General features: G+C 47.2%; 1 protein-coding gene across 1 annotated transcript in view; it reads right to left on the bottom strand.

Annotated features, from left to right (window-relative positions):
* Positions 1 to 21,186, bottom strand: part of CACNA1H (calcium voltage-gated channel subunit alpha1 H) — a 109,734-nt gene extending 88,548 nt beyond the window's left edge. The window contains exons 1-5 of the mRNA XM_065733031.1: positions 21,094 to 21,186; positions 19,756 to 19,889; positions 16,069 to 16,166; positions 12,582 to 12,741; positions 4,812 to 5,127 (exon numbers count right to left, since the gene is read on the bottom strand). Of these exons, the coding sequence (XP_065589103.1) occupies positions 4,812 to 5,127; positions 12,582 to 12,741; positions 16,069 to 16,166; positions 19,756 to 19,889; positions 21,094 to 21,186 (801 nt within the window). The remainder of the gene's footprint in view (positions 1 to 4,811; positions 5,128 to 12,581; positions 12,742 to 16,068; positions 16,167 to 19,755; positions 19,890 to 21,093) is intronic.
* Between the last annotated feature and the right edge of the window lie 4,628 nt (positions 21,187 to 25,814).

Here is a 25,814-nt window from a genome sequence, read left to right as displayed (position 1 = left end):
AGGAAAGCAATGTTAAAGCTTTGCATTTAAAATAAGATCTTTTCTTGATTGAGTGACATTCATATAGATGAAAAACTGCAGTCTCATTCTTGCACGTGGCTGTAGCAGAAGTGCACTGAAGTGTCTGCTGTTTTTCCTTCAATTTGAATGGAAGATGTGATTCCCACTGCAGATTTAGCTGTACAACTTCCAGGCAAAGGAGAAGTCCTCAGGGAAGGCTTTCAATCGTTATGAACAGAAGCTGAAACGATGTGAAGTGGGCAAAGGCCACGGAGCAGATCAGAGCATGGAACAGCAACGTACAGAGAAATGGCAAAAAAATGGACCTTCCCCCTTCCAAGCCTCAAATCTCATCCCATAACGTGAACCTCACCAGCTGAACCATCTGGAGGACATTGAGCAAGGCATCGTGGTGGTGGCAGTCAGCAGCACAGAGACAAAGCAAGCTCCTTGTCAGCACACAGTGAAGGATCCAAGTGAAGAAATCCTGGATTGGATTGAGATAGCTCACACAGGTTCCCAGGAGCTTTTTTTTTTTTTTTTTTGACATGCTGCAGCACAGGAAAGGGAACTTCACATCCAAACAAAAGCACCACGTCAGCAGGTGGCCTGCAGCAGGTGGCTGTCACTGCCAGCTGTCACACTGCTCAGGCAGCCTGCCGTTATCTCCAGAGTACAGTATCCACAGAAGGACAAATGAAGGAGGAATCGGGTGGCATCCATTCCTCCAACTCTCCATCCCAAGCTTTTCTTCTGGAGCAGGTCACCACACCTGCAGGGCTGTGGCACACTCCCAGCTTCAATGAACCAGATGCAATGAGATCTCCATCTAAGCACACTATCAAGATAACTCCTCAACCTCTTGCAGCTGCTGACAGTTCCTTTAATGCTGATCTATTTCCAGACATATCTGAGAAGGTGATTCAGCTTTTCTTTTCTTGGGCATTCTCATCATGTCATGCGCCTGCTGGGCTGTCTTCAGCTCTCATGAACACAACCAGCCTTTTCTTTCCTCCTGACAGCAGTAAGGGAGATGCTGAATGCAAAGCAGTCTCCTCTGAGAATTTCCTCGCTAGGGTCTTCTGATGATGGGCCAGAGATGTGTTACATATAGGACTTGATTAACTTGTTAACGGAGATGTCTTCTTACAGCAAAGCCTCATAGAAGCAATATGCACTCCAAAGCCAGAAAGAGTCACGAATCTGAGAGCTGGATCCAGACAGTAATTTCAAGCGAATCTTCGAAGGAAATCCCTTAGAAAATGCAGATATTTCTGCAACACAATATGTTAAGAGGAAGCTATGGAAAGGGACAATCAGCCATCAGCAGAAGTGCCTTAACCCCTCAAGCTGCCAAACAAATATTCTCCTGTGTTGGATGAACATTTCCTTAAAACTTGCTTTTAAAATTCAGTCCTTCCATCTACATCGTATAAGGAGGCACAGAAGGAGTTTGTTCCCTTCATCTCTCCTTGCTTCCACCCCACTGATGGCTATTGCTCCTTAAGCTTTGCCTCCTGATGTAAAGTACTGTTATGGGTCTTGCTCTTCTGCAAGTCAGACCTGAAGTCATCTGTGCAACAGTTCTACAATTTACAGAGCAGCCTAAATCATCTTTATTCTTTCCAAACTGTGCATCTCAGCAACCATCCAATGCCCTTATATTGTACATAAATGGGGTTTCTGCATTGAGGCCTGGCCACACTAGGCTGATGGCTATGAAGGTGGCAGTGTTTCGGTTGTTCCACTGAGATTGTCACTAATTCAGATTAAATTGGACTTTGGTTAGGTGAGCAATTCATCATTTGCAGTGTGACAATACCTGTAATTACTGCTCTTATTGTTATGGCTGAAATTCATATGCAGTAAAGGGATCTTAATATCATGCCAAACCTCACAGTTAATTTAGGTTCTATCTGCTTTCATTTATTCTCTAATAAGCTAATTAGTTCATATAATTTGCCACTGAACGTGCCTTTGTAACAAATATATACATGAATTAGCCTATTACACAACAAATGAGGGGAATCAAAACATGAATCATTTTCAGGATTACCTAAGGAATTATTACCCGTGTGAACACCCATGGATGCAGCCACTGTCCTTACTACTTTCAGATTTTGTCTGCACTGGGTTCACTCACCTGTTTGATGCTTCTCACTCTTCTGCTTAGGTCAGCAATGTGTTTCACTGTTTGGTGTGCCCCACCATATGTCCCATCCATATGCCAGGTTATCTGCAAGTTTAGGATCACTACCACAAAGCTAAGTGTCTTTCAGCTTAGCTGCTCAAATCTAAACTCTTGCAGTTGAAAAAGCTCAGCCACGCTGCCAGTCTCCTGCACTGGTGTTCCATTCACAAGGAGCAGAGAAATTCAGATTCCCCCATCAAGGTCTGCTTTTGGTTTTGTTTGTTTGCAGACTGCACGGTATCAGACTGCCCTTGAAAACTCATGGGCACACCTTGCAGTCACCGTACTCAGAAGATTCCTTCACTATTTCACCTGTGGGGCTCATTTCACCAATCTGCCTTCTGACAGCTCTTAAACTGTGCTAGATTTCAAACTCATTTGGGATAAATCATGAGGGATGCTTTATGCAGCTGAGTCTTAAGACTGCCATTATGCAAACGGGAGGCTTGCCAGACCTTGAGGTTCAGTCCTCTGTCATAACCCTCGCAAAGTACCACGTATTCATTATTCCCCAGAAGGGCTCAGGACAATTGGATCCATCTCCTTCAGAGCACAGCAGAGAGCTATCTGCTCAGTAATTCAATACAAGCTCACAGGGAAGCTCCCAGGCTACGAAAGCCGTCAGTTCTACTTTCTACACTCCTTCCTTTGAGGCTTCATCTAACTGCTGACCTGGTGATACCCAGCCTCAATATTAAATGTAATGAGAGCACAACTCAACAGCTTTATTTGTTAAATGTTCTCTGCTTATAGCTATTGTTTTGATTTAGCATCCAACCTCTTGCAGTAATGATTTATTCTTTCCACACCCAAGTTAAGCAACCACCTTACTCCCAGCAGCTACTTCTTTACCTGGAGTTATATTGCTTTCATTTTCTATTCTGAAAACTCAGAGAGGGCAAGGGAATAAAGATATAAGAGCTTTGTTTGACTGGAAACACTCTTAAGCATTTGGATGGCCGAAGTGGCATTAAATTCATCCATAAACCTGCTCACGTGGGCAAAAGTGATCTATAGATACAACATTCAAATTTGTCAGACCCTCTACTCTTTCCAAAGGTATCAGCTGAAATCTTTGCGGGTTTTAAACCTGCCATGCATGCTGGGAAAATGGAATACCAACATGAAATGAAGGCTTGCCACTTGCCAACCTGCTCGTGAAGTACAAAGAAAGCAGGAGCCCTGGAAAAGCATCTGCCCAATTTCAGTGCGCTTGCACAAGCAGTCTGCAACACATCAGCCTCTGCCCTTTCTCTGGAAAGAACACTGTTGTCCTGTGGCAGGAGCCAGAGAGGACCTCCTGGGCACATCCACCAACTTGTGAGTGTAGGAAAAGGAGAAAGCAAGTGCAGCCAGAGACATACCTAAAACTCACACATTGATTTCTCTCTTTCCTTCATGCAGCACTCACTACCAGTTGAGCTTCTCTTTTGACATATTAATTCCAAGAGAGAACCCAAGCATCTTTCAAAACAGCCTAACAGAGGGATTTGTTTGAGCCCTTATGGGTTTGGTTTTGAGCCCCTGACACTGGCAACGGTGCAATTCGAGGTGTGCTGCTGAGAGAGCAAACAAGATGCTCACAGCAAGCAAACAACTCTTCACAGCTCTCAGATAAAATGACAAGTTATTATGTTCGTATTATCCTATGAAACCAGAAGGAAATTCAGAAGTGGAATTTAGAGTGAAGGATGAGCAATTACTTGTGATTAAGAAAACTAAAAGGAGATGGTCTCTCTTTTAGGAATAGATGTCACCTGCTCTTCAGGAAGACCAAATAAAATAGGACATGTAGCTGAAAGCATAGAGAAACGACATCAAAAACAAACTGCAAAATTAAGACTGCCAACCACGCGCAGCTCATTTAAAATCCACCAGCCCTAAGTGACCGTAGCCTCAGGACTGAGCAGATGAGCTTTGTAGTGTTCCACAGCTACAAACACACTGAAAATGCTTTGGATACTGGAGTACACTTTGTCACTTGCCACCTGTGAACTCTTCCCCAGTCTGAGCCAGTCAGAAGCACTGTGGTCTCCAGCACAGAACTGTACAAGAGTGGATCAAGTCAGACTCAAGCCCCACGTGAGTAGACATCTCTTTCCAAAGATTCTAACCAGAACAGTCTGTTTGGGTTATTTATTCCTCTCCACAGCATACCATGCTAACCAGTATGACCTTGAAATTCTTGATTCAGGCTGAACTTTTGCCATCACGCTAGCTGCTACATTTCAGAACAGTATTAAATCTTGCTTAAGAACGTGGACATTTTTCTCCAGTTCCTGATGCTGCAGCAATAAATAAGGACCCCAACTCCCAAAGTGATTTCCTTCTTAGGATTTACCCAGGTCTAATCTGCAGTGCCACAACTTGGCAAATTTTTGTCTGCCTGAAACATTCCCCCCCCTCTTTTAGAACACTGAAAAGTGACCATTCCTTCATTCTTTCCAAGTGCTCTCTTGGAGCATTGGTGCACAATGTCTGATTCATTTGCTCTGCGTGTCTTTATTTGCAGCTTCACGCAGGTGCAAGCAAGTTCCTTTTTCCACTGAGGTATTGATCAAAATCCTCCCAAGCAAAGGACGACAAAATAAAGAAACAGGAAACCTTTAGAGAATCATACCTGAAATATAGCTATCCAGGCATAGCCAATATTATCAAAATTGATAGCTCCATTGTGTGGGTTTACATCCCCTGCCATGCATACATTGTAATATTGGTTCCAGTTTATGCAGGCATTCTTGCTGCTGAAGTCAGGGTTGTATAAACTTGGGGTGTAGGAGTCCATGCTCAAGGTGCACTCCACCTTGTACTCCTTCCTGGTTGGGATGTTGGAGCATTTCTGCATGCCGTTTTCACGATGGGATGAGCAGATGAACGGATTCTCCTCTGCTTCGTCTGTGCGGTAGTACGGATGCAGGAAGGTAAGGTTATACGTCCTGGGGGGGGGAAAAAAGGAGAGATGGATGAGAACAGGCTGCCCAGAGAGCTGGCGATGCCCCGTCCCGTCAGACACCCATGGTCAGGTGGATGGGGCTCTGAGCGCTGATAGAGCTGTGGGTACCCCTGCTCAGAGCAGGGAATGGGACCAGACAGCCTTTAGAGGCCCCTTCCAACTCAAATGATGGTATGAAATGCTGCTGTCCACAAAACAGCTCTTCCTGCAGCTCCACATGACAACCACCCCCCATTACTGTCTCTCTCTGTGCAGTGCCCCTTCCATGGCTGCACCGCAGGAGTCAGAAGACCAGCGCCCATCATGCAGCACAACCCCAGCACCCGTACAGAGCAGCCAAAGAGAAGCAAGACTAATGAATACTTCCAAAAACATCGTTTATGCCACCTCTTTCCATGGCCAATAGTAAGACTCTGTGTCAGGACCATATCTCGTCAGAACAAGGTCCCAGAGACTGCAGCATTCTGAAGTGCCTCCCTTCTGCCTGAGAATCCCGGAGCCCAGCATCTCGATGCCAGTTCCTCCCATTTCCACCTCATCAGACAGGAGACAGCAAGTCACAGCTGAGACGTCATTGCCTGTAAAGCTGTTTGCTTACAGCATCCTGCAAGGCTCCAGTGATCTTTCAGTTAAATATCAGCCTGAGTTTTCCAAGCGAGCAAATGAGGCGAGGCTGCTGACAGATGAAATGAAGTGGTAAAGAGAGGAAAAAAGCAGTCTAGGTGCTTCCTAAAAGCCAGGGCTGGTAACTTTTTGTTCCCTGCTAAGGATTTTAAGAGAGCTTCTTTGATGCTCAGATCATGCTTCAGATGACCCTAAGGCAAAGCAGCTTTCCAAGAAATTTCCCCCTCAGCACGTCTCCAGGATGAGTGAGCTGAACTTTAATAAGGAGAGAGGCAGCCACGGGCATCTCAAATTCCTTCTGTTCTTACTGAAGGAAAGAGCCCACGTTAATGGGAACTGGATGCTGATTTAATTGGCCTGGATAAAGTTATAAAGCTCTGTTAGAGAGAAGAAAAGCAAGTGCTCTGATTGCAGCATGGCAGGGATGTGCCTTTTCCAAGCCGTGCTCTGGGGCAGAGCAGCAAGCAAGCTGAGTCCAGGGCTCTTCATGGCATCTGATGAGCATTTGTGAGGTACCCCAGCACTCACTGCTGAAGCACTGCTCAAAGCAAGAAGGAGAGAAGACCTCCAGCAGCTGATCTGTTGTGCTCAGAGCAGTGGTGATCTAAGGTGCTCTATAATCAAGCAGGAGATAAGGGAAAAAGCAACACAACTGACCAAGCAAGATGTAAGTAGCAGACAAGCAGGTAATTCTTCAAGACAGGACAGCTGTATTTTTTTTTTTTTAAATCCATTCTGAATGTTCCCAACTATTGAATAAATGCTGCTCTAACGATTGCCAAGCAAGTGATATGGTTTGAAATTGCTCCCTTAAACCCTGAGTAAAGCAGAAGTCACTCTGCAACTATGCTTTAGGAGAAAGCAATTGCTGCAGGGCAGAGACAAGGGGAAATTAGCCCTGAACAACTTTCCTGAACAACCTTCTCCTCCATCAGTGAATTACTTGATGTGGGTGTTGAGATTCATCCAGCTGCAAGAGGAGCAGGTAGAATGAATTGGGCATTGTTGGCTGTGAATAACAACTCATTCACCAGCTATTCACCTCCCCTCACACAACACTCCCATTTTCCCCCAGACACAACTGTAAAATCTGCCTCCCCATATCTTAGATTCAAAAGACAAGGAAGAAACGCACGACAAATGTTTTTCCTTCAGGACTGTTAAAGCCCTCTCCTTCCCCCGCCCACAGACTGGTTTCACTTGGAGGAAATTTCCATATAAAACAAGCTGAAGATAAAGGTGAGCACTGCACCAGCACCTTGTTTGCTAGAAGATCAGAAGCTGCAAGCAGAGGAGTTTGTCACACAGAGGGGGTTATGGTGGAAGTTTGCAAAGGATTAAAAGGCACTGAGGCACGAGGATGTGTCTGAGGGTGCTGCAGTCTGTGGGCAGACAGCAGAACTTGTGTGAAGCAAGAGAGACAAGCAGCAACTTCTTCTGACTCACCAGCAGCAGGGAGCTCTGTTTTGGTCTTAGTGGGTACAAGAGGGGCTACACTCAGATGCAGAAACCAGGACCTTGCAAAGCTGCTGAGTCCCTAAGGCAATGGGAGGAGAGATGCTGAAATGTCTCATGTGGTACCTTCCCATCAAAGCACTAGACCTGCAGTTTAGGCTCTGCAGCTCTCCACAATTCTCATCAAATCTTGATGAGGTGCACCATGTAAACTCAAAGCTTTGGCTCTGGTTGGGCAGCTCCCAGTGCCCAAACCTGCTGCTTGCAGCAGGGAGAGCCACAGGCAAGTCTCACAGCCCATAACTTGCACACCTGAAGCTATGCATTGAACTCCTATCCCTGCAGCAAAACTGAGTGACACTGGAAACATCTCTTGCTCTTTCTTGTTTTGCTTAAAGCAATGCCCTTTGATCTGGATGTGCCATTCCAGATGACACTCCTCCAGACTAGAACTGATCACCCAGGAAGATTTCCTTCAGAGCCAGGAGGAGCTGTGAAACTCTACTAAAACTTATCTCCTTCCCCACCCTGGAAGCAACACCAGCAGCAGGAGTTCCCTGGTCGCAAAAGGCAGTTGGCAGCGGGTGGGATGGGAAGGCTCAGCATGCTGCAGCTCACAGGCCAGCATAATTAGGATTCTACCCAGAGCAAAGCTGGACTTGTAGAGGGAGAGGGACCATCTGGAGGGATGATTGGGTAATTAGCAGCTATGGCTGCACAAGCTCCTTTCCCGGGAGCAGTTTCACGTTCAAATGCAGACACACATATGCCTGTGCCAAGAACACTGCCCATGGAAGAAGTGCTCAGACAGAAGGGCTGATGCGTCAGCGTGATGCTCTGCTCCGATCTCACAGCCGAGCCCCCCAGGGGCTGCCTCTCCCACTATGGCACAATGACACACAGCATTCAGACACACGAGCTGCCTTTCTCACCATGGCACAATGACACGGGGCATTCAGTGCCACACAGCTGCCTTTCCAGCTGCAGGAGGGACATGCATGCATTGACCCAGATGAATCATCTTCATTTCAGCTCCCAGAGGTGATCTCCAACCTCTCGATGTGCCCACCCCAGCTTGGCAGAGACACAGCTAGCAACGTGCCAGCTTGTTCTGTGAAAGTCCATGCACCCAGTTTTGTTGGAGGGGGGAAACGCAGCCAGGCTGGGGAGCCAAACGACTGAACCCCATCCTATTCAGTGCCTCTCTGTTCACTACACATTGCAACTTGAAAGGCCCTCGATGAGCCAGTCAGATCTCAGAGGCTGCACATTGCCTCTGAGTCACAGTTTAAGAAGCCTTGGGCTGAAGGAGAAAAGGCTGCTTGCAGACACGCCGCCTTGGGCTGTGATCTAATAAGCTGCACAGAGATCTGGGCACAGGCACTGGGGAGAAATGCAAAGAACGACACTTCGGTGGCTTTGGGAGGAAAGTAAAAGCAGGAAAATAAAGCACAGCTTGATTGCAAAGGGTGGATGAAGCTTGGTTTGGTTCTGCTGCTAACTGGTTTTATCCTCCCTTCTCTCTACCTTGCCCATTTTTGCAACACCCTCTCAAAAATAATTTACAAACTAAAAGAGTCCTGCCCTTGATAGGCCAAAATCAAAGGCACAAGGGCCAGTTCCTGCCCAGCCCTTTTCAAGCCCTTCTCCCTCAGCACAGGACACATGAGCATCCATCCAGCTGGGATGGACCCACAGTGGCACAGTGAGGGCAGAGGGAAGGGACACTCCAACTAGCAGCCAACAGTGCCCAATTAAGACCTTATTCCAGTTCCCTTATTCTAGGGCTGTGCTGGCAAAACCAGAAAGGGGAAAGACAGAAGGAGAGCAGGGGAGCAAAGTGTTGCAGAATGAGAGAATCCTCAGCATCCACAGCTTAAATGTACGCGCCCTGCCAAGACCACCTACCTCTATGTGCATGAAAGGTCAATCAGCCTGCCTTGGTTCTTGCCAACAGGCACAGTCCAAAGAACTTATTAATGGTAATGAATCCACTAATTGTGAGACCCTTGTGCTCCGGGGAAAACTCATGAGAAACTAAGCCCCAGAATGGATCTTGTTATCACATTAGAAAGGATTAACACCTCTCTCTCGGCCAGCTGCCCAGGGAGCATCTTTTCTCTGGGCTTACAGCAGCTTTGCTATATATTTCCCTCTTGGTCCCTGGGCATGTTCGTGTGCAGGAAGGATAGCACTGAAGCAGGAAAGTCCATCCTATCCCACACCAAGGGAGGCTGATGTGCTGTCTGCTCCATCTGCCCCAGGCTCGGTCCTGCCATGCAGGGCATCATCCCTAAGTGCTGGAGCATGGTCTAAGCATGAGGAATGGGGGAGGAAAGAAAAAAGTTACAGAGCACCAAGTAGGTTCACAGCTCTCCAAGGGGAGGCTGCATTCTGGAAGAAACCCTGCTGCCAACCCATCTCTGCAACACGGAGCGATGCCGGGAGGAGCAATTAAGTAACCCTCAGAAGTACCTTTCAAACCATCAGCTGCCTGCCTGGGTTGTGTGTGCCTTTGCATAGGACTATGAAAGCCAAGGAGCCAAAGGCAGTACAATACCAAGCAGATACAGAGTTAATTAAGACCGAAGCACTCACATTAGAACTGTCCTGCAGCATTAGATAAATACAAAGCACTTCACAGCTCTCTCCTCTTTCTTGCTTCTAACCTGCTGAGCTCTCTGAAAGGGTCCACGAGGAGGAAAATGCTCTGCTGCATAACAACATAACACACAAGTGAGGAGCAGCAACAACACACTGGGAGTGACCCAGATCCTTTATTTACCATGGAAGAACTTCCTGCTGGCAGGAGGGAGCCGAAGGGGCTGCAAGGGGACAGCAGATCTGAGGTCTTACAGATAAAACTGCTGGTCATGCTTGTCCTTCCCATCCATGGTTTACTCTCCTCTCTCAGACCAGGCCAACCCAAAAGCAGCATGAAATTTTCCTTTCAGTTCCCACTGCTGGGAATCTCCTGCACTCAGAGCCCATGCCAGCACTGCTGTTCCTGTGTGATGCCAAGGGAAAGGCCACTGAGCTCTCCAGCAGCTGAAGGAGCTCTGAACCACCAGAACCCCCAAGGCACCATGGCTGGTGTCCAGCACTAGCCAGGGAGTCACAGCCTCACAAATCCATTGAAAATACCACGGGATATTTTCCTAACCTACCTCTGTGTAGGTTAGGTCCTCCCCTTCACAGCACTGCAAGGAAACCTGACCCAGAAGTATCATCTCCTCAGCACAGGGCACCATCCACCCTCCATTGCCCACAGCTTGCTGGGGCACTTGTGAACACTGTTTTAGGCTGAGGACAACAACACTGGGATTTAGTAGGACTTGGCAGACAAGACCAGATAACCAGCATCTCATTCCTACCTCCCAGTAGAGCTCCACTGTTTAATTCTACCCCAAACCAGAGCTTAACTTTAAAATCCCACAGACCCTGTGTGAAGGTTTTGAAGTTGTTATGTTCTCCTTGGCAGCATTCCCTGGGAAGGGATGGATGGTCGAGACTCTCAGCAGTAATGCCAAGCACAGCAGCTAGACACAGAGATGGAGCAAGAAGATGGATCCTCTCCAGTCCAGCCCTGGGCAGACAGCATCCTAGTGCTGATAAGTGGGAATTGCTTGTTTGAGGCCAGAGCTCTGAGTTTTGGGCCACGTGCACAACAGCTTTCTGTTATGCTCTTCCTGAGTCACTCCATGCCTTTCCCCCTACACAACTTACTGTTGGGATGATGAAGGCTACTGTAGAGTTGGATCAGTGTGCACTATCTCAATGACTGGAACTGTGGATTTCCTGCCAATTTCCTATGCTCTGAAGCTAACCCAGAGAAACAGACTCAGATGGCAGCTCCAGGCTGGTTGAGAGCGTCAGAGCACATTAAGGATTTCTCTGAAACTCCTGATGGGCTGTGAAGGAAGAAGGAGAACTCACAGAACTCCTGTCTCATCAAACAGCTCCCAGGGCTGAGCTCAGGGAACCTGACTGCTGCAACGAGGGGCCAAGACCCTGATAAGCAGATCCTGCAATGCCTTTGATGCTGCTAATAGCCTTTACATAACAGCCCACTTCCTGGCTGCTTAACATCTCTGCTTAGCAAACAATCATTCCATGATTAATTTTAAAAGCTCCGCTTTGCAGGAAATCACACAGTATTTTAGACATCTGGTCCCAAGTCTTTGGTGGTCCCTCCCCATCAGCTACAGCTCTGTGCCACCACACTGCTCAGAGTGAGGCAGGAACGAGACCCAGGTTAAATCAAACGGATGATACCTGCTCATTTCCAAGACAATACAATTGCAGGCAGCAGATGATGACAGACTCATAATTAGGCTGTTATCTCCTCTAGAAAAGCTGGAGCTGCCCCAGTAAGCAGCCTTCAGGCTTTCCTCACCTCTGAGCCACTGGTGTCTTCAGCAGACTCTAAGAGGACGCTTTCTGCAAGGATTTGCTCTGCACGCCTCCTTCTTCGCAGGAGCTCACAGCCCACACACAGTCCTGATTTTGCTTGTGATAATAAGGCAACCAAGGGCAGGGCTGCCCTATGACAGGGGACAAGCCAGCAGCCATACGTTACCCAATTCCAGCTCCAAGCGCAACAAGTGACAGACCAGGGTCAGACCCATCCAGGAAGCAGGACCAGGAAGAGAGCACTTACAGCCCTGGTGAAAGGAGGGCCCAGGGCCCCAGCCTGAGCTTAAATGGAGGGCCACAGGTGGGGTGGAGAACCCAGGTAAAGGTCATCTGGGCAATTAAGGTCTATTACCACCTGCAGCACCTGGCAGAGATGCTGTTCCATGCAACTGCCAAACTTGGAAGAACCTAAAGTTTGCATCAGCAGGTGATTGAATATGCTGCACATCCCTTGTGGCTGTTTCAGGTTGAGAGTGGTACAAATGTCTCTAACGTATCTTCAGCATCTGGTCCTACAGAGACGTAGAATCATAGAATGGCCTTGGTTGAAAAAGGACCTCAAAGATCATCTACACATACAGGGTGTTTCAGCAGCATCTCTACACTGCTGCATGTTCTAGCATGCACACCCCTCATTAACCTTGTGCCAGAAGCTGTGCTGTGCTAGGTGACCTCCCAGACCCACCCAGCAGTTTTCACAGAGCTCTCATACTTTTGTTTGGTCTAAATTCTCACATTTCCACTGTCAGGGATCTCAGCTTCCTTGGTCAGGGTGCTAACGTCTTTGTCCTCCAGGAAAAAAGATGAGAAAGCCACAGCAAACCCTCAGAAAGCTGCCAACAACCATCTCTGAGCACCCCTTGTGTGCCACCACCAGCACCATGGGCTCCTCCATCAGGAAAGAGGGAGAAAGGAAGAACAGGAGACTTCTGCTGTACTTACGTTGCCAAATTCCTGTCTAGGAAACACCTGTTTCTCAGCAGCCCTGCCCAGAGCTGCACACCGACGATCCCAAAGATGAAGAAGACAAAGAAGCACAAAAGGAGGACGTTGCCTAACATAGGCAGAGTATCTAACAGCAGGGTGACGAGTATTCGCATACCTGCAGGGGGAGAATAAAACAGGTTAGAGGTACTGGGTGATGGGGGCAAGCAGGGTGCTCCATACCGTGCAGTCAGGGCAGAGGAACTGGGATGTGCTGATCAGATTTCTGGATGCTCTCAGGGACCACATCATGCACTTACCCGAGGGAAGTATCAAAATATGCATTATAGACATATTGAGCATCTCATGGGAATGACACGTCTTCCCCCTAGACAACGCAGGGCCCCCTGTAGAATAACTGCAGCTGCTCTCCTGACCTCTCCCATTCCTCTTCCACCTCTGGCAGCTGAGAGCAGCCCATGCTCATCTTACAAGCAGGGGACGCAGGGAAAAATGGGACTTTTTCTGAAGCAGGAAGCAGGACGCACAAACTGCTTCCCCAAGGAAGTGCTCCAGTTCTGTCCCCTGCCTAATACTGTTGAGGACCTTTCCATTCTGTCCTTCAAATCCCTGCAAGGCTCTCTGTGAACGTGCATGCACACTTGGAGGCTTCCCAGCACCTGTGCTGCCAGGGACAAGCTGATTTCTGTGCAAGAACTTTCAGCTTAAATAAAATGATGGAGCAATGAGTGAAGCTTGCAGGGCTGCATCAAACCTTTGTGTCCCCACCAGCTCCTGGCATCACTCCCTGCACAGACTGAGCAGGGATTGGGTGCTGCCCCAGGGCACCTTCAAGCCCAAAGAAAAAAAAAGAATAAAAAGGGAATTAGGACTTGCTGCTCAGCAGAGGTTAAATGAGCCTCGGAGATGGTGGACCAGCTCTCATTTCAACAGCGAATAATTGATGAGAGGAGGAATAATGAAAAAAGCAACGGACAAAGGCAAGTGCTAAATTACAGGAAAGAATAAAACAAGAAATGGAGTGTCAGGAGCCCAGTGCTCATCAGAGAGAGGGCTTGGGTTTGCAGCATGATGACAAACCATGCATTTGAAGGGTCAGGTGGTGACACTGCCACCTTTGAAAGCATTTTGTCCCACTAAAAAGTGCTCAGCAAACTCCTTTCCCACCTGCGTGGGGTCTGCTTCTCAGCCCATCAGCTGCCTCACAAGGGGATGGGCGCTGTGAGCAACCTGGTCTAGAGGAAGGTGTCCCTTCCTATAGTGGGGAGTTGGAACGAGATGATCTTAAAGGTCTCTTCCAATCCAAACTGTTCTATGATTCTATAAGCTGCACCCACACGGATGCGAGCTATTTTTCTACCATCTATTTCTAGCTCACTACCCATTTCCAGTGTTCCTACTCCTCCTGCAATACCCTTGGGCCTGTTGAAAGGAGGAGTGGGGCACCACGATGCCTCCAGCCCCGTGTCTATCTATTTTACTAAAAAATGGTTAAAATTCCTCTCTGTGTGCCAGACAACTTTTTTCCTCTCAGCTACTTCTGGCATTTTGGGTTGTTGGGTGGCATCATTCTTGAGACTGAAGCCATCTGCTTGCTATCTGCTCCGGGTGCTCGGGGCCCTCAGCAGAGTGCAGGCTCTGCCATGGGAAAAGTCCACGAGCAATGCTTGAGCTGAAACGAGGCTTCCTTTTTGCTCCCATTCCACGTGAAGCCTGGTTGGAACCACGCAGCAGAAAAATAAAAATAAAGCAGTGAAAGGGGCTTGAAAAAACAGTGACCACTACTAAAAAAAACACCAAAACACCCAAACTGCAGCCCCTGCCAAATGTATAAATTGCAGAAACTGTATTTTTCCAGTCATTTCCGAGGAATAATTTCTAATAGAGACGATGTTTTTATTGGCTGGGGTTCTCCTTTCTTTTCTTAACGAATAAAAATGAAATAATCTCACGGGTGAATTTATTGTGCCTGGAAGCGTGGTGCTCGCAGCACTGGCTGGAGCCCAGAAAAGTGCCCAGGCACCACGGGGATACATCGCTGGGCAATTTCTCATGGGTCCCTGCAACTGCATGCCAGGCTTGTCTCCAGCCATAATTCATATCCACTCAATGTCATTTGTGGCTGAAAACACTGCTCTGGATGGCAGCATCCTGGCACCGGGGACACGGGGACAGGGCTGAGAAGCAAGAGGTGTCCAGGTGGTTCCCCATTGGAGGTGGAGTATCCCCACAGATGAAAGAAGAGGAATGAAACATCGCCCCAAAATCCAACACGTAGAAGGTTTTTGCTATCCTTTCTCTGCAGGCCCTGGATTATGGCATCGGTCTGAAACAGTGACAGCAGTGAAGTGCCAAGTGGATGGAGCTGCTGTCTCATAAACAGGTAAATCTGTGATTATCTGTCCTCCCGGAAATGAGGGATTTCCTGGAATGCTGATCCCAGCCTGGCACTGGTTCAAGGTGCTGGTAACACTGTCAGACCAGCCTGAACGCTCACCACGCTGGCTGGGCAACACCAAAAACTCTGCTTAAACCGTTAGGTTTAATTTCATTTGCTATTAACAAAACTTGATGGCTTTCTTCTGCTGATCTTCTGAACAAAACAAGAAGCACTGGAACCGACACTGACTTGGGGGAGTTTGTTGCACTGTCTTCGGATGTGCTGACGTGATGGGCAATTAATCCCAGCAGGATGCTCAGGGAGGGTGGTTGGACTTGATGATCTTAGCAGTCTTTTCCAATTTTCATGATTCTATGATTAATTCTGTGGTTCTGTGAATGGTGGGGTGTGACATTCGAACATGCTCTTAAAATGACCCCAAAATAGTTATTTTAGTGAGGAGCATGTATGATTTCCATGCAACGCTGCTGCATTTGGTTAGAAATTGATGAAAGAGCAATGAAATTAGTGCCTTGCAAGGGTCGCTCAGCAGACAGCTGGTATGGCAGGAAATTATTTCACCTTATTGGTTCATCTTTCAAATTGGATTTAGAAGACAAGCAGCTGAAGCCACTCAAAAATGGATTCAGGGACCACTTGAACTTCCCATTGTGGATGAACCCAATTTTGTTCTACACGACAGCAGACCCTCCGTGGTGTTTTACCAATGATGGAGAATACCGCGCTTCTAATCCTGAACACAAAGAGACCAAAAGACCTTAAATAACCGAGAGGAAGAAAACGAGCCCATCCTGGGCAAGATGATCTCTCTTAGAATTGGTCTTTCCAGTTTCTTTATGGGAGCTTTGCTATTTACTGGGAGTTACTTGCTACAAAGAGTTCACAAAACTGTTGGAAATCAGCCACAAAAACTTGGCACCTCAGGTATACAGTCTCCCTTGTCCTTTTCTAACATTGCTAATAATAATAATAAATGATGTCTAACATCACGTTAAAAAAAATAAAATCAATGAACTTGCCCTTGGCATCGAGAGAAGAGGATATCAGAAAGCTTAAGGCAGAGCCACACTGATGGTTACTTACTTGGAACCCTGTTAATGGCTCGCAGCGGCCGCAGCACACGCACAGTGCGGATGGCAGACAGGCTGACGTTGTGTCCATCCAAGGAGTACTCCATCATGCTGCAGAGAAAGAGAGAAGAGGTGTCTGGGCATGAGGTGCCCCATGAGCACGAGGCTATGGGGTGGGGAAGTGACTCCCAATGTGGTTTTGATATGGGATATAATGGATATTTCCACCTTTGAAGGGCTGCTCACACCCATGCAAGCAGCATGGTGCATGGACTGCTGGTGGGTATGCACCTGGGGAGCTCCTGTCCAAGCAGGACTTGGCACAACAGGGAGCTGCAAATAGGGGGCACAGAGCTGGGGCTCCCCACGGCTCACCCTTGCTGATATCTCATTGTGCACAGCTCCACATCAACGAGATGTGCTGATCAAACACCCCCTGCCCGCATCCCGGTGCATTTTCACACCAGCTTATCCATCCTCCTACGACCAAAGTGTGAATAATGAAACCAACAAACGACTACAAAGTAGTTTGGTTTTCATTTCATTATTAAGAATAAGGAACATTTTATTTTTCATGCTCCGTCTCCATTTCGCATAAATATTTCTCTCCCAGGCTGGGAAGGACATTAAGTTTAGTCAGTTTTCTTCTTTTATAGCAATGAGTAGCAAATGTGGGTAGTGTTGTTTTTTAATGGGGTTGTGGCTAGTTAGCATGGCTGTAATTACAATTTATGAGTTTGACTACAGGGAAGCACTTGTAAATATATCACAAATCTCTCACCACGTCTGTTCAAATAACATCACAGCATCTGAAGAACCCTACGAATAAGCTGCTGGATGCCACAGAGAATGGGCTTTAAAAAAAATAATAAATCAAATAAACAGAGACAGGAGGAGGAAGGCAGAACTGCTGTCAGAAAGAGCTCCAGTGGAAAGATTTTCAGGTTAAGCATTCTCCAGTCAGGATGGACCAAAATGGTTATGGACCATCAAGAAAAAGTAGCCATATTTTCTAAATTTCAAGCCACAGAGAAGAAGGGCTTGGTTTAGTTTATTTGCTTCTCTGTTGCCTTGGCCTGCAAGCTGTTAACACTTCTTTATAAATCAAAACCACCTTAAAGCTTGAACGTAGGAACTGAGCCCAACATGACAAACGGCTTGAAAACTCAGCATGGGCCAACACCAGACCTTACACCCAACCTGTGCTCACTGAGCAGGGACCACCCAGTGGGGATCCCACTCCCACCTGGGCTGAGGGGCCCAGAGCCAGCACCAGGGACCTCCTGGAAGCAGCCCCTGCAGGAATAGGGACAGCATTGTCTCAACGCATACAGCTTAAGCCTGAGCCTGCTGGCTGGCTTGGTCCCAGCACAGCAAACACACACAATTTATCGGGTGGCTGAGCAAGTGGGTTTTGCTGTAATGGAGACAGTTTTTGAACGCCTAATAGTGTGTGAAAGGAGTATGGACTGCTCCACGTGCTTTTTTGAGGGCCAGCTCCTGGGGCCTCACTTGAAGTTTCAATAGGGCTGATGAAAGATGTATAATCCAGGGTATGGCCTAGGAAAAAGCCTTTCTGACTCCAACATTCTGGATTTCCATGACACTTCACTTAGGATTTCAAAGCAAGTTGCCCACTGTAGCCAACTTGAACCACCTGATTGATGGTGATAGGTTCCAGGTCGGACCTGCTTCAGTTAAATCACCTCAAGCCTTCATGGAAAAGTCCAAGGTTCCTTTGCCAAGAAGAAGCTTGGGGTCCTGTTCTCACATTGCACTTTTCAGCCAAGGATACCTTGGAAAACTCCAATGGAAACTTGCTGGAGCTGGATATTTGGGATATGCATGGAGTAGAGGCAATTCCCCTCAGCCTTTGGGTACTGGGAAGCAGGAGGCACAGCCTCTGTCTCCTGCTATGAGCAGCTTCCACTCCTCCAGCTGTCAAGATAAAGATGTCCAAAGCATACCACATGAGCCTGCAACACCTCCAGGGAAGGATGCACAAGAAACATCTCTGCTTTCAGCCCTTGTGGACAACGTTTTTGATGCTTGGGAAATGCTTTCAACTTGGCGGCTGGACAGACCCAGAGGTTGTGAGCTCCATTTGCTCTGAAATTTTCCAGGGTACATTTCTCAGGCGAGCAGAACATGAAAGGGCTTTCAGTGCTGGAACAAACTTCAGACACAATCTGTTGCTAGAGGCAGAAGATATGTTTATTTTGTAGTTTCCCTGCTCACCCTCCTTTCTCTTTGGTACACTTGCTTGTCAGCCAAATCAGCTTATTTAAGGACACCAAATGGGACAAACAATGCAGGCAGCACTGTGCAGCACTTCTTTCCCTTCTTATCAGAAAGGCCTCTTCAGATCTGCATCACATCCATGCACCCACTGGAAAAAGCACCTGTTATTTCCAACCGTGTGCTCCTTGCTGAATGGCCAAAGTACACTGCCATGGTCTGTTTGGTGACACGGGGATCCTCTGCTCACCCAATCAGGAGAGCTCAGCATGGGGTTCTGCTGTTGCAATGGTTATGGACATCGTGTTTCTGACCCCATGTTTCCCCCACAGTTATGGCCCCACTCTTCTGTTAAATGTTTAAATGCTGCTGCAGCAGCTTTGGAAAGAAGAAAAACAATTATCAATGACTATTGTTGTTCTTGCTGTTTTTCCCTAGGTCAAAAACTCACACTGGTTCAAAGCAGCTCTGCTCAGGAGGGCTTCTGTTTGATTCAAGCCTGTAGGGCCATTCCAAGCTGTATGCCAGACAAATAACGTGGATCAAAATGCAACTCTCTAAGTGCAGTTAAGATTGTACATTGCTAATGTAACGGTAAAAATGGCCCAGCTTATTACAGGAATGCTCTAATTAACCCCAGGCTGGTCATTATAAAACCAGGAGTTCAGAAATAAGGCAGAGCTCTGTCATTAAAGGCAGTCTATCCCTTTGTAGGGTACAGTAAGCAGGTAAGAGAGCCTGGAGTTTCTATATCCATCTATTTATAGAATAAAGTTTTGGACTTGCCAAGTTTTCAGTTCATGCAGTTACAATTTCGCAGGAGCTGATGTCAAAAGCAGACAGATCTTCCTTGGGTGATTCCACAAATAAATTATATCTATTTATTAACACATCCTACACAAATAAACAGCTGTGGGAGATGGTTTTAAAATATAAACCAACAGAAGTTTACTAGAGACATGTGCATGTGTTGGTAATTTGGGAGGATCACCGACAGCAGCTGCCAGTCAACTTCTGGAGGGGCTCTTACACTGGGATTTCAACCTTCTGAAACAGATTTTGGGCTTGATTCTCCTTGTTTGGCTAATTTCTGCCTCTGCCTCACTCTAATGGTGCCACATGACAGGAGCAGGGCTGCGCTGCCGTGTGCTTTATCCTTCTCTTCTCGAGATGAAAACCTCACCTTGAGCACTGGGTTAGATCAGCACACACCTGGTTTGACGTTGGCAAAAGGATCCCTACTGGCAACTCAGAGACTTTTGCCCTGACAACCACAGTGCACTCCACAACCTGGTGTGGTTGCCAGAGGTTAAACCAAATGAGATTCATGGGACTTGGTCTTGGCTGGAGCTTACAAGCTTTCACAAGACATGAAAACCAGCCAGGACAACCTACAGATTGGGTTCTCTGGGGCTTTCTAGCTTTCACGTCAAAGGCAATGTTATGAGGTTTTGTTACTGACCCTGCCATCACGATGAAGAAGTCCAGGCGATTCCACGTGTCTCCAAGGTAACACTTCTGCCCGAAGATCCCCAGAGCCACCATTTTGATGACCATCTCCACCGCAAAGAAAGCGAAAATGAAGTCGTCAAATGCCTGGGGACCAGTAAAAGATTATTACAGTCAGTTCTACTGTGCTCTCTTACCAGGGAAAGGGAAAGCAGAGGCACTGTATACCCTGGCAGAGGTTGTAGGGCTGGGCAGTGGTACCAAAGTGCCACCTACTGAGCTCAGAAATAAGACCTACAGCACATGGTGGGTGAAGGCAACCCCGGGGTTAGTCTGCTGCCTTTAAAACTTTAGCTTTAACATTAGTCTCTGGCATTTCCATTTGAAGGCCTACGTGGATTGCTGGCAAACTTAACAGAGTATCCACATGGAAGACAAGTTCTCATTGTGCACTCATGTCCGTTCACCTGGCTGTGTGAGCTTTTGGATGTTACTTTATCCCTTGATAAACTACAGTTTTGCTCCATTATTTCACTTCATTTAATAATTGGCATCCAAATGCTTCCATAAAGGAATTAAGGTTTTTCTACCTCATGTTCTGGCTTCTGTTAACTCCTGCAAGCTGTGACAGCACAGGATAGCAAATGGCTTTACTTGCAGCACTTTTCTGCCTGCAGACCCTTTGAGATAACACTCTGTTTTCCACAGATACACTCAATACGTTGTAATCATTCAGACAGTACCAGGCTTTGAAAGGGGCAGGAGCTATTGGAAGGATCCCATTCAGCTCCATGTAATGCTGGAACATTCAGAAGGAATTAAAGCAGCAGATACGTGAGGGATTCAAATGCATCGAGTGTGCTGCACTACCAACTGTCAGCAGCCCCTGCCTCATTGATGTAATGTGTCACAGATCCACCCCATGACATTTTCTCCATGAAGGAAGGTGATATGGCAAAATCCCCAGGGCTGGATGGCACAGAGCACCCTGTGACCATCCAAGAGATGCTGGCAGTGACCTGAGTGGGATGCAAAAGGCTGGCTGTGAGTGTGAGGTTCTCTGAAGCACTGGTCATCTTGCAACTAAAAAGTGCTCCACACGCAATGATCCTTTCTGATGGGAGTAGAACACATGGCTTTGAGCCTCCCAGTATTCATTGGTTGGAAAGAATCTCAGTGGGATAAGTCCCCATCTGCCACCACATCCCACCTAGGGATGTGCAGATCTCCAGCATTTTGGAGGGTGGCTGTGAGTGCCCAAGCGTGTCTCACTGCAGAAACCACCTCTATGTGTAGGGCTTTCTAGATATCATATGGGACATGGTAGGTCCCAGCTCAGGGCCAGCCTTACCTCCAGGATGGTGCAGCGCTCTGACTGGCACTCCACGTCCTCACAGGGCTGGAACATGCCCAGGGTGACACAGTTCAGGAGGATGACCAGCATGCTGACATGCTCGAACCAGGTGAGAGGAGGCATTAAGGAGAACACAGTGCCAGTGGAAAGCTGGGGAACCACACCGCTTACATGTCACAGACCCTTCACTCATCACACAAGCTGAAAACATCCTGAGCATCCCAGACCTGATCAAGTCCACCCCAAAGTCCTCGAAACTACCATCCTGCTGTATTTTGTGCATGCCAAGGGCAGCCCTCTGTCATCCTTCCATAGCAGCGCTTCTCCAGATCTCAGAGGGTTTTACCACTGAATCAGCCAAAATGTATGGTAGCATAAACTCTGTCATTGCCAGATGAAGAAATACCAAACAAGATGAGTGAATTCAGGCACTCTAATCACCAGGAAACAGCTTGCAACCCATGGATTGCTCTCCTTGTTGCCACCTCAATACAAAGAAATGGGTTCACAACACAGCTATCCCTTCCCTGCATGATTTCTGAGTCTCTTCGAGTCCAATCCAAGCTCTGCACCATCACTATGGATGAAAGCAAAGCCAAGCCATCATGACCAGCACAGGATTTATGGAAGGGGTTTAAGGCTAGACGCCTCCACAGCCCCCCCAAAAAAATCACATTGTCTTGCAGGATCCACCAGTGCTCAACATTAACAGTTGCAGTGCAGTAAGTGGTGACTTGCATCAGTGCAAAATAGGTCCAGAGCTTATGGTTAATGCTGTCGGTATAACTATTACATATAATAAAAAAGGTTCTGGGGAACTAAACAGGAGTTTCACAAAGTAAAGATGAATGAGAGAACTGTTCTTGGGAAAATAATTGGAAACACCTGTGTATAAATAAACCTTTATGCTTTCAAACATACGAGTGTATGTGAGTGAGGGATCATGGAGAGGGAAGAACACAGGCATTGTCTTATTTCTGATAATGAAAAATTGCCTTCTTTGCACTTGTCTAAAATGGAAATGCACGGAAATAACCAAATAACTGAAACAAATAAAACCAGGCACTCTCGATGGGAGCTGGAGCAGGTGATCTTCTGGCTACAGCCCCAGAACACTTGTGTGCTGCTGCAGTGCCAGCATTGGTCTGTTTTAATTCCCCTCTCCCTTTGACTTTGTTCTGATTTCTGACGTTTTTAGGGGCTGTCTGGCTCCCCTTCCCTCTCAGCTAATTAGAAGCAGATCGGTAATCCTGCTCCACAGAGAGAACAGCCCATGTCAGACCCAAACAAATCCTTACCCACGGCCACATCCTACTTACAATATTTGCATTGCTTGATGGGATTCATGTGGAACTCCCTGTAAACACGGCTCCTGGACTGTTTCCAGGGTGCCTGCAGCCACATTCATTCCACTTACACTTGTGGATGTTATTTTTTTTTTTCTTTAAAGGAAGAAATAGAAGCATATGGATTGTGAACTATAAACAAGTAAAACCTGTGTAGCAGTGCTGAAGAATGAGGTCTGCTTCCCTTGGAGGAGGGGAGCACAAGGACCTGTTTGCTCCAACCTTTCTCTTCCACTGCTGCAGTGAAGGGGAAGCACTGAGCTCACATCACCTGGACTCTTCCCCACAGCAAGAATGAATGAGGCTTCAGAATCACTGTCTAACACAGACTGCTTGCTCTTTTGCTGCTCTCAGTCTGCTCTCTGCCATCCCGGCCTCTGTTTCCAGCAGAATCGAACAAGAATTAGTTTTTGTTCTGCATGAGAAAAGACTGATTTGTCAAAAGTGAATCATCAGCATGGACTGGTTTTGACGGTCACACTCAATCAGAATGGACTTTTTCAGATAAAACAAGGAAAAGTCTGTCCCCAGAAAGGCTTAATTGCTGCTGAACAAAGACCTCAGGAGAGCAGGCAGTCTGCTGCTCAGATCTTTCTCACCCCAGTGCCAAATCACAAGCTTTGTGAGCTGGGGTCAGCATCCACCAAACAGCAAAACTGCAACAGCAAGAAAGGAGATGGGAGAACTTCTGCTGCCTTGGAAGAAAAGGCTGAAGAGGAGGCATGGGGAGTAGCTCTGCTTTGGTGGGAGAATGGAGTGGAGGAGAAAGCATTAAGCCCCTGCCCTATTTATTTTCGAATCAGATTAATGATGGTGATTTGCTCCCTAATTTGAAAGTAGGATTACTCTGAGAGCTCCGCCCTAATGAGACTAATCCTCCCTCCCTCTGGTACACAGATATTCAAGACAACGTCAGCTCACCCCCTGCTTCCTTGCTGCTAACACCAAGGGAGCACCCAGCGCTGGGACTCCCCCCCCGGAGCCCACCCAGCCAGTTTTGTGTCTGCAAAACAGATCCCTGAGGCTACCATGGATACCACTGCTCCAGCATCATCCCCTTCAAAAGCAGCCAACTTCACAGTGCTCAGACTTGAAAAGATGCAAAGGGGAGATCCAGACACACCGCTGGAGGCAATCACTGCAGAAGATTTGCTTAGTATTTCATCCTTTGCTGCACATTTCAGGATAACAGCACCCAAGGAGAATCTGGGCCAAGCTCACATAGTCGCACACACTCTTGCTAAAACTTAGCCCTGAGTTTAGAAGTGGAAGCACAGAAATGAGGCCCTGCCCTGCAGTTCTGCTGCCACCACCTGCTGCTAGCACAAGGGCAGCGGGTGATGCTCTCCAACAGCTTTCATGGGGCTTTATCAAAATCACCTCCAGGGTCAGAGCAGTGGCTTGAGGTTGTGGAGTGTTGATTGCTCACACATGCCCCAGCATGGCCACGTCCTAACACATAACTGACATCAGCCCCATGGCAAGGGATTGTGGGTTTGGGCTATTTCACACCACCGAGTGGAAGGTTGCAGGCAGAAGAAAAAAAATGACTCTGCTTCATTGAAAAATCCAAACACAAACCTAGCCTCCCCCAGCTCCTTCCCCCATAAACTTCTGATTCTTGGCACAAAGAGAAGTGCAGAATGAGCGGCAGTGATGCAACCTGGATCTCTGTTGCATGCGTTTCGGCCAGCAAAACGACACGGAGAGTTCCTGTTTCTGGAAGACTTCACTGTACTTACACATTTGCACAGTGTTATGAGGGGATTTCTTGGCCTGCAGGCCAGTCTCAATATTTTCTTTAAAAAACTCTGGAAGCTTTCTTCAATATTAAAATGAAAGGCTTAAAAAGAAAACGCTTGTCTAACCAGAAAGCAATGTTTTCAATATCCACGTTAAAGCTGCCCAGGTGCACTGCCATGCCTGCAGCCCTGGGTTGTGCTTTGGTGCTTTTCTCCTCTCCAAAAAAAAAAAAAAACGAGCACAGAAAACTCCAGGTGTGGGCATGGGAAGGGCTCAGCCTCCCCCCAGTGCTCTGCTCTTCTCCCTCACCTCACCATCAAGTTAACCTCTACTATCCATCCCTTGAATTCTTGAAACATTTTCACAATAAGCACAGTAAAACTGCGGTGTCACAGTGGTGTCACAGAGTTCCCTGCTCCATCCCAAGCCTTGTCATGAAGGATGTGCTGCTTAACTCCAGGGGCAGAGGAAGCTGCCCCGGCCCCAACCACTACTGAAACAGTGGGAACCCAGTACCCAGCACCAGCAAAGCAGTGAGACAAGCTCATGGTGCTTACTATTTTCCCATAATCTTACTATTTTTAAGCCAGTCAGGGAATTTTGGAGACTTAACCCATTATTTGAAAGGCCTGGATCTGGTGGCACTACGATTATTGCTGTTACCACATCTCTGTATGTACTGCACATGATACAGAGGAATAACACACAGTAATAAAAGACAAGTTACAGTTACAAGGAGACCATATGTTTACAGAAGCAGCAGCCAGCCGAAGTTTCAGCTTTTACAGTGTAAGATGTGACTAACGCACTAAATATACACATACACACATAAATACACATGCACACACACATCTGAGAGATGGGGATTTTCAGAGTGCTCTTGGAGAGCTGGGCACACACTGCACCTGGGGACGTAATTCCTGCTTTGCAGCTCCATGGTCTTATTTTCCATTCAGAAATGAGGCCAGCTGGAAGCCAGGGTGCTGCTCGCAAGCTGCCCAGACCAGCATCCCTTCTCAGAAGAAAATTTTGGGGAGGTGTTGGATGCTTGATCCCCACCACAAGGACGTGCATTAGGATGGATACCTGCAAAGCAGCCACCACAGGAAAAAGCAACATGGCTCCGTTACAGCTCTGGAGCACTGAAATCTAGCAGGAATCACAGAACTACAGAATGGTTGGGTTGGAAGGGACCTTAATGATTACAGAACCATAGGCTGAAAGAATGGGTTGAGTTGGAGAACCATAGAATGGGCTGGGTTGGAAGGGTACTTACAGCCCCCATCACCCCCACCCCTGCCATGGGTCACACAGCTGGCTGCCCACAGCCCCATCCAACAGGGGAAACAGCAGCAAGCTGCAGGAACAACACTTCACACACAAACAGTGACAAAAGCAGCTTTAAAAATCTGCAATATCCACCTCGTCCTTTATGCTAAGTAATGGAAAACAGTCCAAACTCAACGGTATTTGGTAAATAGGAGCAGGAACAAAAAACAAAAGGGAAGAAGAAAGAAAGGAACTGCAAGAAAAACAACGCAGAACAAAAATCCCAACAGGCAGAGCTGGCTGGGGCTGGCAAAATTTTTAGGAACATTCTTATTTTTAAAAAGTTGATTGATTAAAGCT

Source organism: Cyrtonyx montezumae, unplaced genomic scaffold, assembly GCF_038088225.1.
Source record: "Cyrtonyx montezumae isolate F1298 unplaced genomic scaffold, pur_monq_1.0 scaffold_16, whole genome shotgun sequence".
Taxonomy (NCBI): Eukaryota; Metazoa; Chordata; class Aves; order Galliformes; family Odontophoridae; genus Cyrtonyx; species Cyrtonyx montezumae.
Note: the sequence above shows the minus strand (reverse complement) of the source record. Positions and strands in the feature narration are given on the sequence as shown.